The following is an 18,279-nucleotide window of genomic DNA, read 5'->3' as shown; positions in this document are numbered from 1 at the left end:
GACCTGATGGGGACTCCTTTGTCTCGATGAAGCATCAGTTTTTTGTAGAGCATTTAGAGGACAAGTTTGGGGAGGTGGAGGGCTTGGCCAAAATGCGGTCAGGGTCAGTCTTGATAAAAACGGCATTCTCTGCCGAGTCATGGGCATTACTCGCTTGTGACAAGCTGGGGGATGTTTCTGTTACCATCATGGCTCATAAGAGCTTAAATATGGTCCATTGTATTATATTCCACAGGGACCTTCTTTTGCAGTCTGACGACGAGCTGCACGCCAACTTAGAGTGACAAGGAGTTCATTTTGTCCGGCGCATCCATCGGGGTCCGAGGGGGTGCTTTAAGTTCTAGAAGTTCGACCATATATCTTGCCGCTGTACTTCCAGCATCACATGTCGAGATTGTGGACGTCCATCCCACCCCAATACTCCATGTGCCCCACCTCCCCTCTGTGTCAACTCCGGAGAGCATCATTCCCCTTGCTTACCAGACTGCAGGATTTTGCAGCGAGAAAGAAAAATCATGGAAAAGAAGAGCCTGGACCGACTGACCTGCACTGAGGCCAAGAGGAAATTTGAGCACCTACATCCTGTGGCTATGACCTCCTCTTATGCCACCGCTACGGGAACAGTTGTTGCCCTATCAGTTCTGCGAGCTCCAATCGGCTCTCAGAGCTGGAAGACTACACCTGCCCCTTGATGGTGGGGAGGGGGGGGGGAGGCACTTCCCTCCCTGTTGCTCCTGCACCACCTACCTTGGGAGCGCTGTCCCCCCACCCATCGGTGACACCAGTCCCTACTTCTCAGCCAGATAAGTGTAAGTCTTCTTGGCTTCTCTCGCTAGGAAGGGGTCCCCTGGGTCACTCCCTTCCCAGGTTTCTGCTAGTGGGAAAGATGACATCTGCCAGCTGCTGAAATGCCCAAAAGCAGCTGGTCGTAGGGCTTCATGATCATCCTCAGTCCTGGAGACTTAATCAGTGAAGCTCTCGCAGCCAGAGAAACCCAAGGATCAGCAAGAGACATCCAGAAAGAAGACCCCCAAGACCAAGGGAATTGCAGTGGCACCCACACCAATGCTGCCCACAAGCTCTGTGTCTGAGGATGAGGTGAAGATTCTGGTGTCTGCTGAGGACCTAGATCTCACCAGACCCTCAGATGCAATGCCTGTTCAGGAAATAAGTCGGTGGCAGCAGGTGACCCTAAGGTGTAGACTACCTCATTGAGTGTTTCATTCCTTCCCAGTCTCACGATCACGTCACCCTCCAGTGAAATTGTGGTGGTATTTTCCACCACCTGGCTGAGCTACAGCAACTGTTAAGCTTTACACCTGCTTTCTGCATTGCCCTCCAGGGAACCTTGTTCCTGGCAATGCGGACCCCTGCCCTTCGCGACTACAGGGGATTTTATTTTTATTTTATTTTATTTGTTTATTGTTCCATAGGACCAAATTAAGGAGAAGTCTCTATGGTCATGGAACGAGTCAGTACATGAAATTATAACATGATAGTAGAAACAGATAAAATGAAATATAAGAAACATATTCAGGCAACAAGTCATAAGTTTAAATAAAGAAAATCAACAATGTAACACTGGAATTTGCTTAATTTTTCACCTCTTCCAGGAGCTCCTCGACAGAATAGGAGGAGTGAGCCATGAGGAAACTCTTCAGTTTAGACTTAAAAGTGTTTGGGCTACTGCTAAGATTTTTGAGTTCTTGTGGTAGCTTATTGAAAATGGATGCAGCAGAATACTGCACTCTTTTCTGTACAAGAGTCAAGGAAGTGCATTCCACATGCAGATTTGATTTCTGCCTAGTATTAACTGAGTGAATGCTGCTAACTCTTGGGAATAAGCTAACATTGCTAACACAAACGACATTAAAGAAAATATATACTGTGAGGGCAATGTCAGAATTCCCAGACTATTGAATAGGGGGTCAACAAGAGGTTCTCGAACTTGCACCACATATAGCTCCAACAGCCCATTTTGAGCCAAAAATACCCTTTTTGAATCAGAAGAATTACCCCAGAAAATAATACCATTCGACATAAGCATATGAAAATATGCGAAGTAGACTACTTTTTGTGTTGAACTGTCACTTATTTCAGATATTGTTCTAATGGTAAATAAAGCAGCATTTAGTTTCTGAACAAGATTCTGAACATGGGCTTTCCACAACAGCTTACTATCTATCCGAATGCCTAGGAACTTGAACTGTTCCGTCTCGCTTATAATATGCCCATTGTGTCTGATCAAAATATCGGTTCTTGTTGAATTATGAGTTAGAAACTAAAAACTGAGTCTTACTGTGATTTAGCATCAAATTATTTTCCACAAGCCACGAACTTATTTCATAAACTACTTTATTTGATACTGTTTCAATTCTTGTTGAATTATGAGTTAGAAACTAAAAACTGAGTCTTACTGTGATTTAGCATCAAATTATTTTCCACAAGCCACGAACTTATTTCATAAACTACTTTATTTGATACTGTTTCAATATTACACACAAGATCCTTCACTACCAAGCTGGTGTCATCAGCAAACAGAAATATTTTTGAATCACCTGTAATACTAGAAGGCATATCATTTATATAAATAAGAAACAGCAGTGGCCCCAGCACCGACCCTTGGGGAACGCCCCACTTAACAGTGCCTCATTGGGACTGAACATCACTACCACTCTCAATATTGCGAAGAATTACCTTCTGCTTTCTGTTCTTAAAGTAAGAGGCGAACCAATTGTAAGCTATTCCCCTTACTCCATAATGGTCTAACTTCTGCAGTAATATTTTGTGGTCAACACAGTCAAGCCTTTGTTAAATCAAAGAAAACACCTAGCATTCGCAACCTTTTATTTAATCCATCCAAAACCTCACAGAGAAAAGAGAATATAGTATTTTCAGTTTTTAAACCATTTCTAAAACCAAACTGTACATTTGACAGGAAATTATGTGAATTTAAATGCTCCAGTAACTTTGTATATACAGCCTTCTCGATAACTTCAGCAAACACCGATGGCATAGAAATAGGTCTAAAATTGTCAACATTATCCCTGTCTCCCTTTTTATAAAGTGGCTTCACTACTTTAATCGGTCAGGAAACCAACCACTCCTAAAGGACAAGTTATAGATATGGCTAAGTACTGGGCTAACATACATAGAACAATACTTCAGTATTCTGCTAGATACCCTGTCATATCCATGAGAGTTCTTGGTCTTTAGTGATTTAATTATTAACTCAATCTCCCTCTTGTCAGTATCATGGAGGAGCATTTGAGGTAACAGTCTCTGAACACTTTTTTCTAAGAGCACTGTATGATTCCCTGTTGGGGCTAGGTTTCTATTTAGTTCACCTGCTATATTCAGAAAGTGATTATTAAATACTGTACATATATGTGACTTATCAGTAACACGGACATTCCCACTATGCACTGATTCTATATCCTCGACCTGTTTCTGCAGACCAGCCACTTCCTTTACGACTGACCATATGGTTTTAATTTTATCCTGAGACTTAGCTGTTCTATCTGGATACAACATACTTTTTGCCTTCCTAATAACATTTTTAAGCACCTTACAATACTGTTTGTAGTGGGCTGCTGCATTTAGATTTTGGCTGTTTCTAACATTTTGGTATAATTGCCACTTTGTTCTACAAGATATTCTTATCCCTCTAGTCTGCCACCCAGGCTGCCTGTTTGTGCAAGTACCCCGTTTTGAATGTTGTAACGGAAAGCAACTTTCAAAGAGCACGAGAAAAGTCTTGAGGAAAGCATTATATTTATCGTCTATTGTATCAGCACTATAAACATCTTGCCACTCTTGTTCCTTGATAAGGTTTACAAAGGTCTCCACAGCAACTGGATCAGCTTTCCTAAAAAGTTGATAACTGTATTTAACATGTGTTGCAGCAAAAAAATCTTTTAGAGTTAAAATTTGTGCATCATGATCTGAAAGGCCATTCACCTTTTTGCTAACAGAATGCCCTTCTAGTAATGAGGAATGAACAAAAATGTTGTCTGTGGTTGTTCTACTGTTCCCTTGCACTCTCGTTGGAAAGAATACGGTTTGCATAAGATTATATGAATTAAGGAGGTCTACCAGCATCCTTTTCCTTGCACAATCACTTATACAATGATATTGAAGTCACCACATATAACTAACTTTTTGTATTTCCTATTAAGTGAACCAAGAACCTCCTCTAGCTTTAGCAAAAATGTTGTGAAATCGGAGTCTGGGGATCTATAAATAACAACAGTTACAAGTTTAGCTCCACTAAATTTAACTACACCTGCGCAACATTCAAACACCTTTCCAGTGCAGTACTTTGAAATATCAATTGACTCAAATGGGATGCCATTTTTCACATACATGGCTACTCCCCCACACCGCAAAGAGCTCCTAGAAAAGCTACCAGCCAACCTGTATCCTGATAAAGGAAGCCTCTGAATTATCTCCTTATTTAAGAAGTGTTTAAATAATTTCAGAGTCAACATCTATAAGCAGAGTCAAAATCTATAATCAGAAGAACCGTAGCAAATATAATAGTGTGTCAGGTAGAGTTTGCATGTATGTCCTGAATTCAGTATGTAGTGAACCTGTGCCCCTTCAAACTCCTCCTGAAAGCTGTGGCTGTCAGGATGCGAACGACACAGGAAATAACTGTCTGCAACGTATATCTCCCTCCAGATGGTGCGGTACCCTGAATGTATTTGCTGCACTGGTTGATCAACTCCCTAAACCTATCGTACTTTTGGGAGATTTTAACACCCATAACCTCAGTGGCATAGCACCATGCTTACTGGCCATGGCAGAGGTGGCGAAAATTTACTGTCCCATCTCGACCTCTTCCCTGGGGCCGCTACATATTTCATTGTGGCTCATGGTAGTTAATCAGCCATTGATTTATCAATTTGCAGCCCAGGACTCCTCCCATCTATCCACTGGAAAGCAGATGACAACCTGTGTAGTTTTTATGACTTCCTCATCTTCCTGTCACTCCCCTGGTGCCATGCTCACAGATGCCTACCCAGATGGGCGTTAAAGCAGACTGGGTAGCCTTCACCTCTGCTGTCACCATTGAATCTCCTCCATGTGGTGCCATCATTGCTGTGATTGAGCAGGTCACTACAATGATAATTTCTGCAGCAGAAAACGCAATCCCTTGTTCTCTTAGGGAGCCCCCGGCGAAAGACAGTCCCTAGGTGGTCGCTGGAAGTCGCTGAGGCAATTAAAGATCGTCGATGAGCTCTACAGCGACATAAGCGGCACTCTTCCCTAGAGCACCTAACAGCTTTAAAGCAACTCCATGCCTGCATTCACCTGCTTATGAAATGATGGAAACAGGAGTGCTGGAAGAGGTATGTGTCGACCATTGGGTGCCATACATCACCTTCCCAAGTCGGGACGAAGATCAGATGTCTTTTTGGGTACCAGACCCCAACAGGTGTCCCTGGCTTTAACATCAATGGCATGCTCTCTACCAATGCAAACGTGATTGCCGAGCACTTTGCTGAGCACTATGCTCGAGCCTCTGCATCGAAGAAGTACCCTCCAGCCTTCGCACCCTCAAATGGCGGATGGAAGGGAAAGTCCTCTCGTTCACTGCATGCCACAGTGAACCCTATAACACCCCATTTACAGAGTTGGCTCTCCTCAGCGCCCTTGCACATTGCACTGACACAGCTCCTGGGCTGGATCAGATCCACAGTTAGATGATTAACCATCTCTCATCTGACTACAAGCGACATCTCCTCGTCATTTTCAACCAGATCTGTTGCGCTGGAATCTTTACATCGTAATGGCAGGAGAGCACCATCATTCTGGTGCTAAAACCCAGATAGCTGTCAGCCCATCAGCCTCACCAACGTTCTCTGTAAGCTGCTGGAATGTATGGTGTGTTGGTGGTTGTATTGTGTCCTGGAGTCACGTGGCCTACTGGCTCCATGTCAGGGCAGCTTCCGCCAGGGTTGCTCTAGCACTGATAATTTTGTGTCCCTCGAGTCTCCCATCCAAACAGCCTTCTCCAGACACCAACACATGGTTGCCGTCTTTTTTGACTTGGATAAAGCATACGATGCAACCTGGCAACATCATATCCTTGCCAAATTGTTTGAGTGGGCCTGCTCCAGATTTTTATCCAAAACTTCCTGTCGCTTTGTACTTTCCATGTCTAAATTGGTGCCTCCCTTAGCTCTCCCCATATTCGGGAGAATGGCGTTCCGCAGGGTTCTGTATTGAGTGTGTGTCTATTTTTAGTGGCCATCAACAGCCTAGCAGCAGCTGTAGGGTGGTCAGTCTCCCCTTCTCTGTATGCCGATGACTTCTGCATTTCGTATTGCTCTTCCGGTACTGGTGTTGCTGAGCGGCACCTACAGGGAGCCATTCACAAGAAGCAGTCATGGGCTCCACCCCACGGTTTCCAGTTTTCAGCCGCGATGTCATGTGTCGTGCACTTTTGTTGGCATTGTACCGTTCATCCAGAACCTGAACTTTATCTTAATGATGATCCACTCACTGTAGGTATCGATTCTTAGGACTGGTTTTCGATGCCCTATTGACTTGGCTACCTCACCTTTGTCAGCTAAAGCGGGAGTGCTGGCAGCACCTCAATCCTCTCCTCTTCCTGAGCTCTGCATATCGCTCTAAGCTGCTGCAGCTCTACAGAGCCCTTGTTCAATTCTGCCTTGACTATGGGAGTCTGATTTAGAGATCGGCGGCATCCTCAGCGTTGCGTTTCCTTGACCCAGTGCACCAATATGGTGTGCTGCAGCTTTTAGAACAAGTCCGGTGAACAATGTCCTCCATTGCAGATCCAATGTGCACAACTGCTCACCAGGTATGTTGCATACATTCGTAGTTATCCTGCACGTCTGAATTACCATCTCCTTTTCCCACCCATGGCAGTTCACCTCCCGTATCAGCGGCCCTGGTCAGGGGTCACGATTGCGGTTTGCGTGTGATCCCTTCTCTCCGAACTGGAATCCTTCCCTTCACATACACGTCCATGGTGTACACCTTGGGCGAAGCTTTGTCTAGACCTTTTGCACGGCCATAAGGACTCCGTTAACCCCACCACTCTCCGCTGTCACTTCCTCTCGATTCTTGACGTGTTCCAGGGCTCTGGAGTTGTTTACACAGACGGCTCAATGGCTGTTGGTAATGTTGTCTTTGCCTATGTCCGCAGAGGCCATATTGAACAGCATTCCTTGCCCACTGGCTGCAGTTTATTCACTGCAGAGCTTGTGGCCATATCTCGTTCACTTCAGTACATCCGTTCCTGTTATGGTGAGTTGTTTCTTATCTGTTCTGACTCCCTGAGCAGCTTACAAGCTATCGACCACTGCTACCCTCACCATTCTTTGGTAGTGAACATCCAGGACTCCATATCTGCCCTCAAACGATCTAGTCGTTCAGTGGTGTTTGTGTGGAACCCCAGGCACGTTGGAATCCCAGACAACGAACCTACTGACAGGCTGGCCAAACAGGCTACACGGAGCTCCTGGAAGTGAGCATCTCTGAAACTGACCTGCGTTCTGTCTTATGCTGCAAGGTTTTTTAGCTTTGGGAGTCAGAGTGGCATAACAGTATGCACATCAAACTGTGTGTCATTAAGGAGACTGCGAATGTGTGGAAGTGTTCCCTGCGGGCTTCTCGCATGGAATCAGTTGTCTTTTGTAGACTCCGCATTGGCCATATGTGGCTCATACATGGTTTCCTCCTCCATCAAGTATAGATTTAAGTGTCAGGAAGTCATTTCTGAAAGTATTTGTATGGAGTGTAGCCATGTATGGAAGTGAAACATGGACGAAATGTGGTGCTACAGAAGAATGCTGAAAATTAGATGGGTAGATCACATAACTAATGAGGAAGTATTGAATAGGATTGGGGAGAAGAGAAGTTTGTGGCACAACTTGACCAGAAGAAGGGATCGGTTTGTAGGACATGTTCTGAGGCATCAAGGGATCACCCATTTAGTATTGGAGGGCAGCATGGAGGGTAAAAATCGTAGGGGGAGACCAAGAGATGAATACACTAAGCAGATTCAGAAGGATGTAGGTTGCAGTAGGTACTGGGGGATGAAGAAGCTTGCACAGGATAGAGTAGCATGGAGAGCTGCATCAAACCAGCCTCAGGACTGAAGACCACAACAACAACACGAGGACGAACCTCAGTGTTGCTGTGGCTCTCAAATGACTGTCATCCACGTCTTGCTGGACTGCCACTTTTAGCCAATCTGTAGTGGACTTTTAACTTTCCGTGCACACTACCTTCGGTGTTGGTCGACAATGCCTCAACAGCAGCTTTAGTTTTATGTTTTTTTTAGTTTTATGTTTTATTCGTGAGTGTGGGTTTTATCATTTGATCTGAGTTTTAGCACATGTCCTTTGTCCCTCTGTGTCCTCCAATGTGTTGCAGTGTGGCTGGCTTCTCGTTTTTTATTCTCATGGTCAGCCAGCGATGGTAATCTGCTTTCTTGTTTTTAATCTCCTCTCTCTGTTTCTTGTGGCTCTCTCTGGTTTTCTCGTCCTGTTTTGTCCTTTGTAGTGTTCGTTGTCCTTCTGTTGTTCTTCTGGTTCTTCCTTTCTTCTGATATTGTGCCGTATGTCTACTTTGTTTTCTTCTTTCCTTTGGGTAATTGTTCTACTGGGAACAAGGGACCGATGACCTTGCAGTTTGATCCCTTTCCCATCCTTTTAAACCAACGAGCCAACCAACCTGTACCTTCTTAATGATGGTTCTCCTAGTGCCGCGTGTGGCACTTTCTCTGCCGTTGATCTTTCACTTACATCCTCTCCTCTCCTCTCCTTTCTTCGTTACACTGGTGACCACACAATGACCTCTGGATAGTGTCCACTTCCCTGTGCCTCATGTTCCCTTCCCACATCCCGATGACCAGGTTCCCAGCAGGGTTTTCTGTATGCTGATTGGCCTCTGTATACCTACCTGTTTGTATTTATACATTCTTTGTCCGTTTATATTGATGAAGTCATTTGTGATATGTCTGATAAGATAATTTGCATTGCTGGCATTGCTGTTCTTCGCTCAGTGGGCCCTGTTCACTTTTGGACAATTCTGTGGTGGAGTATGGCCATTGCCACCACTGCCCTTGATCACCAAAGCTCATTACTTAATCAAACTTAGCAAGTGGGCATGTTGGAAATGCTTTGTCTCCTCCCTAAGTTCTTCTGTGTCTATGCCACAGGGAAGGCTACACTCCGCACTCTTGTAGATTGTCAGTGGCAGTCTTCCATTCTGAACCTTGCCCTTTCAGGTGACCTTCGTATGGATCCATCAGTTCTTGCAGAATACATTGAGACCCATTTTGTGACTGCATGCATGTTAGCCTTCTATCTCCTATCGCTTTCCTCTGGAAACAGTGGGCTGAAGCTTCCCACTTATATATTACCGCGTGTCAGGGAGAATACTACAATGAATCTTTTACTGAATGGGAACATCTTCTGGCCCACAATGACAATAACTCCTTCAGGTATCCAACGATACTTGTTCCAAGGTATTTTCCCTTTCAACGGAGAGACACTATTGTGGTTCCTGTCTGTAAGCCCAGGAAGGGTCCGTTGTCCCTTGATATTTACTAGCTAAACAGTCTGACCAGTATACCCTGCAAGTTATTTGAATGGATGTTGGCTCATCGGCTCAGTTGGTTCCTCGAATCTGAGGACCTTTTATCTCCTTACCAGCGTCTTTTTCAGGGATGGGGAGGGGGTTAGTGGGGGGTAGTCTCTGATTGATCATCTGCTTCGTTGGAAACAGCAGTTCTGCAGCCCTTTCCACAATGCCATCATCTTGTTGCAGTTTACTTTGATCTTTGTAAGGCTTGGCGCCATAAAATCCTACTTAAGCTCCACGAGTGGGATCTTCATGGGCCCCTCCAGATTTTTATTCACTATTTCTTCTCGCACCAGTCATTCCTAGTTTGGTTTGGCACAATTCTCAGCTTTCTGCAGACCCAGGAGAAGGCATTCCATGGGGCTGTGTGTGAAGTGTCCTTTTTCTCATCACTATCAATGGACTTTTGGCCTCCACTGGACCATTGGTCGGCCCTGCTCTGTATGTGGATGATCTCTGTAAGTGGGCTAACACCCAGCTGGTCGCCTCTGCAGAGTGACAAATCCAGGGTCAGCTTCAGCATGGACACTCTTGCATGGTTTTCAATTCTTTCCCCTTAAATAGATGGTGGTTCACTTCTGACATTGTGCTGTGATCTACCTCTATGCACAGTGTCTGGCATGGTCCCCCTGTTCTGTTTCTTGAATCTTCTTTTTGAAACAAGCTTACTTGTTTGCCCCATATCCACTTTTTGAAGGTTGGCTGTTTTTGTAAACAGCTTCCTTGCCCAGACCTCTTGAGATGCAGATTGTTTGACTCTTGTCTGCCTTTATCGGGCATAAGCTCTGTCTCAGACCAGGTTCCCATTGTGGTATCCATTTAGCCTCTGGTGCCTTTTGCCCTAGGTTCACACGGGGTCCCTCCTCTTTCATTTTGGTGGTCCCAGCTCCTGTTCCCTATGCAGTCATTATGAGCTCTTCTCCTGCTAACCTCTCCTGTTCTATTCTTTTTGCAGCTTTGGAACGTCAGTCGCCCATTGCCTGCCTTAGGTAGGTTTACAGATTGGGCTCCATCTGGCTTCTCTCCTTTGCAATTTCCATCTTCCTTCCTTGCCCTCTTCTCCACATACTCTACTGACCTCCTGCCCTTGGTTAGGCACCAGATTTGGATGGATCTCTTCTGGCACCACTGCTCCAGTGGTGTTCCATCATTTGTTCTGCCTGCTCTTATTGGAGTCTCAGGATGCTGTTGATTTTTACAACAATGCCTGTAAATCTGCCAGTCACACAGGATATGCTGTCAGATCTTCTGTTGGCATGGAATAAAATTTCCTGTCTGCCATGTGTGGGGTGTTTACTGTGGAACTGAGGAAAAAGACCTCATTTCACAAAGCGCCTAGCATCCAGCGCACGTTGGTCTATCGTTTACTCATATGATTTTTAACGCATCTGTTGGTTTTTTAACATTTTTTATCAAATTCTAAGTTTATTTCTGAATGAATCGTAAGTTGATTTTTGAATGCGTGCGTAGTTCACGTGATGTCTCTGCAAGGGGAACCCCCGTCGCATCTAGAAATAAACTTCCCTGCAGACAAAAGAGGTCGGGGCTATACAAGCTGAGCGAATAGAGCCAAACGGGTGAATGGCAATCACTGTTTATGTGGTTGAGTGGGTTTGCAAATGATCAGCGTTGTTATAACTACTAGCGAATTCCATAGCTTCAGACTACCAGAGTGGAAATAAATGACTAACAGGAATAACAGGCAACAAAGAATGTGTCTGGTCTTCTCCGAATATCCAAAGAAATGAAATTTTGACAGAAAGTTCTTGGCCAAACCTGTACACTACTAACGGTCAGTTATATAGTCCCCAGCTAGCAGCCGCTAAAGTTCTATTCTGGTAGTTGCGCAGAAAATGCTTTGTACGGACACATAATAATGCCTAACTGGAGAATAAATGCGGGATAACTAAACAGATGATTGTGGCAGGGTTGTGAAGTTAACCAGAGAATAAGTTTTGTTACTGTCAGGAATAGTTACAGAGTAAGTGATGACAGGATTGTTTGTTAGAACGAGGAAGGAGAAGAAAAGGGGACTCACACAAATTACGGAAGAATATGACGATTTAAAATGTATACAAAAATTTCGTACTACTACTTTTCGATCTCATGCTTCAGAAGCTAGTGTGTATGAATAAAATGTGAAACTATTTCCTAACATAAAAATTTTTGCTTGTAGTAGGCCTAATAGGCATTTGATATTAGTACTTCTTGAATTATATTCTGTCGGTTATAAAAATGACCATTTATGCCTAAACAGTCTCATTTACTTGGTGTGTGTAACAATTGCCGCAATATTAGCCAGGCCTATTTTGTTTTATCTAGCAGACAGTGACAAAATACACGTAATCAGATCGAGAAACCACACTAGTCTTAGGTACCATTTGTATTAACAGAGTTTCTAGTATTAGACGACATTTCATTTTTTCATGTAGCAAAATGTTGACGAACTTTGATGAGGTAATAGATTCTTTTTCAGAAAGGAAAGTACGCCATATAAAGCTGTGGCAAGATTAGAGAGAAAAAATATAAGGATTGAAGAAATGTGTACTGTCTTTCTTGTCTCTTGTTTTTACTCATTTTACGTATTCTTTATTTAATTGTCACACAAAACAGTTATTAGCTAACAGGCAGTAAAGACTGCAAATTTTCTGAAGAGCTCTTGTTCTGTCGGTTACAAATAGTCCCATCCGGTATTAACTGCAAGATTTTTTAAAAGAGGAGCAGGATGTCAAACCGGCCGACTGGAAGCAGGAGATGCACCACAGGACATTTTAATTTCAACTTGCCTGAATATAGTTTGATGGCCCCTTTACATAATATTGCGCGTTTGAATTCCACAGAGTGAAATAGAGACGTGCGATGGAAGAATGCTGTATGAAGAGGCGTGGCACTGCACTTCGGCACACTGAAGACCAAATAACATGTGCTACGTGCCCTCGAACATAAACGTTTTATGTAACAGACTCTTCAGAAAGATGAGTGCTAAAAAAATGAAGATATCTTTGAAAAGTCGTTTTTTAAAATTTTGGCATCCTACCTCAAACGCTCGAGGTGAGGGGAGTGCCACTATCTAATATTGCCCTGGTTCAGAAATATTGTAGATCTGGACCTGCTGCACAGAGCAATCTGAGTTGTAGTGGGAAGGTGGTAGTGACCCATGTTTATGTTAAGTGATTTTGCTGTTTCCTCTTCGTTTATTGCTCTCACATCAATTGAAAACAAAACTGATTTCTGTGGCCGGGAGCTATCAAGTGAATTAAAATACATTCACATAATTACGGAAGGGTAAAATATGTTATTAGTTTCAGATTGTATTTTGTTTCCACCTTTCTGACAGTCAAGCATTAATTACCTTGCAGAAGAGTGAAGTTAAAGAAATTTCACATTTATTAATCTTTTCTGCTGAGGCAGTTAATTTATTTGAAATGAAGTGTTTAATTCAGCACTATTGGCTAGTTTCAACTGTTCGCTGCATTTCAAGTTCACGTATTCAGCTTCTAGCACGTATCGCGTTATGCCACAATAAAGAACCAAACATGATGTAATACAGCACTGGTACTTCAAGAAAATTTACATCTGAATCTGTACATATGAATGTGCGCTTTAAGCCGGATTATGAATTTTAGTATGGTTCACAAAATTCCCATGTCTTGTTTCTTTTATGACATAATGTAAGATCTTTCAATGTTTTATACGTACGAATGTACAGACTTCCTGCGTCATCGTAGCTGCGCGAGCGCAGCACTGGTACTCCAAGAAAATTTACATCTGAATCTGTACATACGAATGTGCGCTTTAAGCCGGATTATGAATTTTAGTATGGTTCACAAAATTCCCATGTCTTGTTTCTTTTATGACATAATGTAACATCTTTCAATGTTTTATACGTACGAATGTACAGACTTCCTGTGTCATCGTAGCTGCGTGAGCGCGGCGACGCCTGTTATCTGGTGCTCTCTGGCAACTGCTGAAACGAGTTTATTTCTAACAGGTCGCGGGAAAATATTCTGAATAGTTGTTTGAAAAGCGTTACTTTCAAAGTAAATTTCCTATTTCGCTAGATGAACCCTGTGCTCGAATGTCCAATGAATTTCTAAAACCACAGAGCGTTTGGCTCTCATTGAAAAATCTGATCTTTGAGGATGACCATTTAGATTATTTTCGAGCCCAAAAGATCACATTTTTGTCGTCGTTAAAAATTTTACTGGCACATTTGTGTGATCTATCTTAAAGTGTAACTCGCTCAAAAAAGATCAACTTTATGTGTGACAGCATAGATTCTCTTGCAGCTTATTAATCTTAGAGACCAATATTATATGTGAAAGTTTTTCTTTTCTTGTAGCAACACTACGTATATTAATTTAAACCATTACCTTTTCCTATTTGTGTGTTTGTGCTTCTTAACAGTGATGTTGCTATTGGCTGACTACATCACATGTCCTATGCTCTGAATATCCGCTGTCATTGGCTGGCGAGGTCGCTTGACATGAGCTACAACTGGCTTACAAAAGTGCATCGCAATCTTGATTTCTATCCTTTGGAATGTAACATGTGGTGTTTGGTGGAATTCGAATTTATACTTTCGTAATACGAAAATATGCAGTGTACATGTTGCTGCACATCGGAGATATTTCCAAAACGTGTTTTTTGCCCTGAGTTTCGTTTTTTGAAGTGCCGGGAAATTCTACGCCAGTGAATAAAACCACTACAATTGAACGGATTGATAAGTTTAACAGTTCTGAGGGAAAGTGTACTGTTAAGTAACATGGAGAAAATGTATTTTCATCCAGAAGAAAGCGTATTTTTAACTGGGAAATCCGGGAAAAATCCGGGATTTTTTTTTTTCCTCGTCCACGTATACACCCTGTTCGAGTCACACACAGGAACAATGAAAAAGACTTCATACTTTTAAGTTGAGGATTCTGTGATACATCAGAATGCATCCTGCCTACAGATTCCTTCAGCCAGATTGTCATAAATTGCTTTTTTCCCTAGTTCAGTTGATTACATCCTTGTTAGTAGTTCTATGTAACTATGTAATCTTCGGTATTCTCCTGCAGCACTAAATTTCATAAGCTTCTATTCTTTTCTCATCTGTATTATGTATCATCCACATTTACTTCCACACAAGACTAAATTCCAGAAAATACCTTCTGAAAAAAGTTTCTGACTCATTAATTTTATATTCATTGTTATCAAACTTCTGTTTTTCAGGAACACTTTTCCTGCTATTGCTAGTCTGTATTTTGTGTCGTCTCTACTTTGTCCATCATTAATTCTTTTGCTGTCTAACAAAAATCTTCTGCTGGTGTCTCATTTGCTTTCTGATTCACTCAGCATCATGTTATTTGACTAAATGCCATTACCCTTGTTTCATGTTTATTGATACTTCATAACCTCTCATGAGGACTTTTTCTATTCAGTTCAGCTGATCTTAAGTCATTTGTCATCTGACAGAATTATAGTGTTTTCAGCAACCCTCAACATTTTTCTTTTCCCTCCTTGAACTTAAATTCCCTTTCCAATTTTTTCCTTTTTCGTTTAGTGTTTGAACAATGTGCAGATAGAACAGTATGGAGGATTGGCTACAATCTTGTCTCACTACCTTTCTTAACGATTGGTAACATATTTAAATCTGTTGGGAATATGCTCTGAATCATTGCTTGATTCCAATTGTATCTCAGGGGTTATTCTCTCAAGTGAGCACTACCAGTAACACCATTGAAGCCTGTAGAATAAGTACTGTTTAGTAACTTGATGAATTTAGTAATCTTCTGAGGGGTTGTACTTTTTCCATTGACAATGTTAGATCATTATCAGTGATAAACCCTTATATTTCTAGTACTTTCTTTCTTGAGAATGATGGTTATGTGAATTAACAGGATTTGTTTTGTCTCTTTTTCAGCAAAGAGGAGACATTAAATCTCTCTGGTAGTGAAATGTGCTATGTTGTTCAAACATGGAAGGATCCTGAAGTGCCAGTAAATATGTTTTTGCAATTGAGGTCATGTGAAACAAATCGAACTGCTGTGTGCCAGTTACGACCACCATGGTATGTGGCTGATAATGTGTTAACTCGATTAACTGTATTTTCAGTATGTAACAGAAAAGTTATTAGAATGACTGTATGTAAGAACAAGTTCATTTGATATTGTAGTTACTGCGTTAGTGGCATGAAATACACATGCCAAATGTGGGTCTTAAGTAGACTACATTGTTACTTGCTTTTCTAATGTTATCCTACATATACAATTTTCTCTCAGAGTGAAGAATGCATTGGCCAAGGTCTTGGAAACTTATTTAGATGAGTTAAGTTACAAACCTGGTGCAATCATAAAAAATATTTTTTTCACTTGTTCTTTGAGGATATAAGGCAAATGATGAAGGGCACCTGTTATAGACCACTGCTGATTCCATTACATTTCTTCTCCAGCTGTTCTGCATCTAATAATCTTGCTGTATTTCAAATGTTAAATTCTTCACTCAGTTATGTATAGTTCACCATGTAATGGAGATGTTGAGTTGCAGACAGGCACACTAAAAAGACTGCTAACCAAGGAAGGTTTCAACCAAAAGGCTTTCTTCTGAATCAGACACTATACACAAAAACATTTACGCAAACACAACTACCACACACATGACCACTGTCTCTGGCTGGCTTGGCCTTTCTGTCTAATTCAGAAGGAGGCATTTTTTTTTCCAAAAACTCCCTTGTTTAGCAGTCTTTCTAAAGTTCTGATGAAGCAAGCTGGGATATTTTTACTTCCCCTCTTGTTTTACAATCTGCCTTCTTAAAATTCGTTTTTTCATTTTTGATTAATTACCATTAACATACATGAGTATAATCTGCATTTCCATAAAAGAGACAGGTTGGCCCTCAGTCTTAAAGAATATAGCACCAGATCTAATTTTGTGCATAGTTTTATGTATGTAATTGATTTCCTAATTTATTTTGACTATTCCTAGTTAATATCTTCCACTATAGGATGAAATCAGTAATTGTAAATTCTGTTGTTGACTTATAAGCAAATATAAATTCTGTAATAATTCTAAACATTTGGAGGAACAACTAATAGTATTCTTGCAGGATCTGTTTTGCTCTATTCGAAAACATGTTACCAAGCCAACCATTAATTAATTCCAAAGTAATTACCAGTTCTGTCAAAAGTATTGTTTGCGTAACTATATCTGTTAATTTCATGATTTAAACAAATAATTTGATTTAACCCTTGTGGCAGAAGAAACTGTTAAAAAGAACAAATGTTTCGATGCATTCAATTAATTTAATGAGGTATGTTTTAATTGTAATTTCTGTAAATTAAACATGGAACAATGTGTAGTTTCAGTACCTATTATTGTGATGATATATAAAGGCCCGATTACTGGGCTTGAGTTAGTCCATCAGTCAGTCCATATTAGTTAGATCAACAACAATAGATCAACTTAACTGTGAAATAAGTGTAACACAAATAGGCCATATGTTAAAACAATGTCAGTGTATGTTCGATACGTACCATATTATTCGGCAAGAACTGTGAACTGTGTGGTTAGGTTTTACTCCTCGTAGATATTCAACAGAAAACCATTGTAGCAGTATGCTGATATATACCTGCGGACTATCAATGAGGCTTATCAAAAGTTAACAATAGTCCACTGGCCATATTAACTGTGTGTATGGGGGGGTTGTGAACAGTGGAAATAAAGAACTGTGAAACGCAACTGTGCACCTGTCGGCTACATCATTTAAAATAGGCAGTGTAGAACTTCCAGCCCCCATTTTTCAGCCAGTATAGCAAAACAGTACATTGACACCGAGGACAATCAATGAAGAAATAAAGGAGCTGAATGTCACAATGTGCTTGTCTGAGACACATCATCTCCACTATACAGTGAATAGCAATCTATCCTTTTCATATCATTGTCACTAATTCATCCTGGATTTCCCAGTCTTTGATGTTATCTGTTAGGTCAAATTGTACGAGCAGAGAAACATTGTCGCTGTCTTGGAATGTGCATACGTATAGTGCTCAACTTAGATAGGAAAAAATTTTCATGTTTCATCCATTTTCTTATTTATTTTTATCTTCCTCTTGTTCAGGTCCAGTTTACCAGTCAAAGAAGGGGATGTTGTGAGCATCATTGGAGCAAAATATGAAAAAGAATCATGGTATCTAGATTTGAAGGCAGGAATACTTGTCCACCACTCAGATCTACTTGTGTCTGGAACTTCTGTTGTTGGATCACTTTTCTGCAGGCGACGTGCTGTCCTTGCAGAGTGGTTTCGTGGGGTGGATGTTACAGCTGCCTGTGCTGTCATTGGATCATTAGTGCACACAATTCTCCAGGAGGTTTGTTACTGGATAACTGGATCTTACAGTATTGCAGATGAGATGACTTCATTTGGTCCTTGTGGAAAAATATTGTTCTTTGCATCAACTGACCTGTGTAGTGAATCTCACAGCTACTCGTAGCATTATTAGTGAGAAACTATATTTTCTTAGTAGAGCAAAAGTACATGTAGTCCTAGTATTCCTTCTCTCTCTCTCTCTCTCTCTCTCTCTCTCTCTCTCTCTGTCTCTCTCTCTCTTGAGGAAATATTCTTGCAGTAAACAGTGAAACAACTTGATAGTTACTCACTTCTTGCAAAGTGCTGTG

The 18,279-nt window shown here is 41.6% G+C and overlaps 1 protein-coding gene across 1 annotated transcript in view; it reads left to right on the top strand.

The window, feature by feature from the left end:
* The window catches only part of LOC126100409 (DNA replication ATP-dependent helicase/nuclease DNA2-like), a 176,999-nt gene that overhangs the window by 53,076 nt on the left and 105,644 nt on the right, over window positions 1-18,279 (top strand). The window contains exons 5-6 of the mRNA XM_049911003.1: window positions 15,530-15,676; window positions 17,723-17,972. Coding sequence (XP_049766960.1) covers window positions 15,530-15,676; window positions 17,723-17,972 — 397 coding nt within the window. The remainder of the gene's footprint in view (window positions 1-15,529; window positions 15,677-17,722; window positions 17,973-18,279) is intronic.

This window comes from Schistocerca cancellata, chromosome 9 (genome assembly GCF_023864275.1).
Source record: "Schistocerca cancellata isolate TAMUIC-IGC-003103 chromosome 9, iqSchCanc2.1, whole genome shotgun sequence".
Classification (NCBI taxonomy): domain Eukaryota; kingdom Metazoa; phylum Arthropoda; class Insecta; order Orthoptera; family Acrididae; genus Schistocerca; species Schistocerca cancellata.
This window is presented reverse-complemented; position numbering and strand designations above follow the sequence as displayed.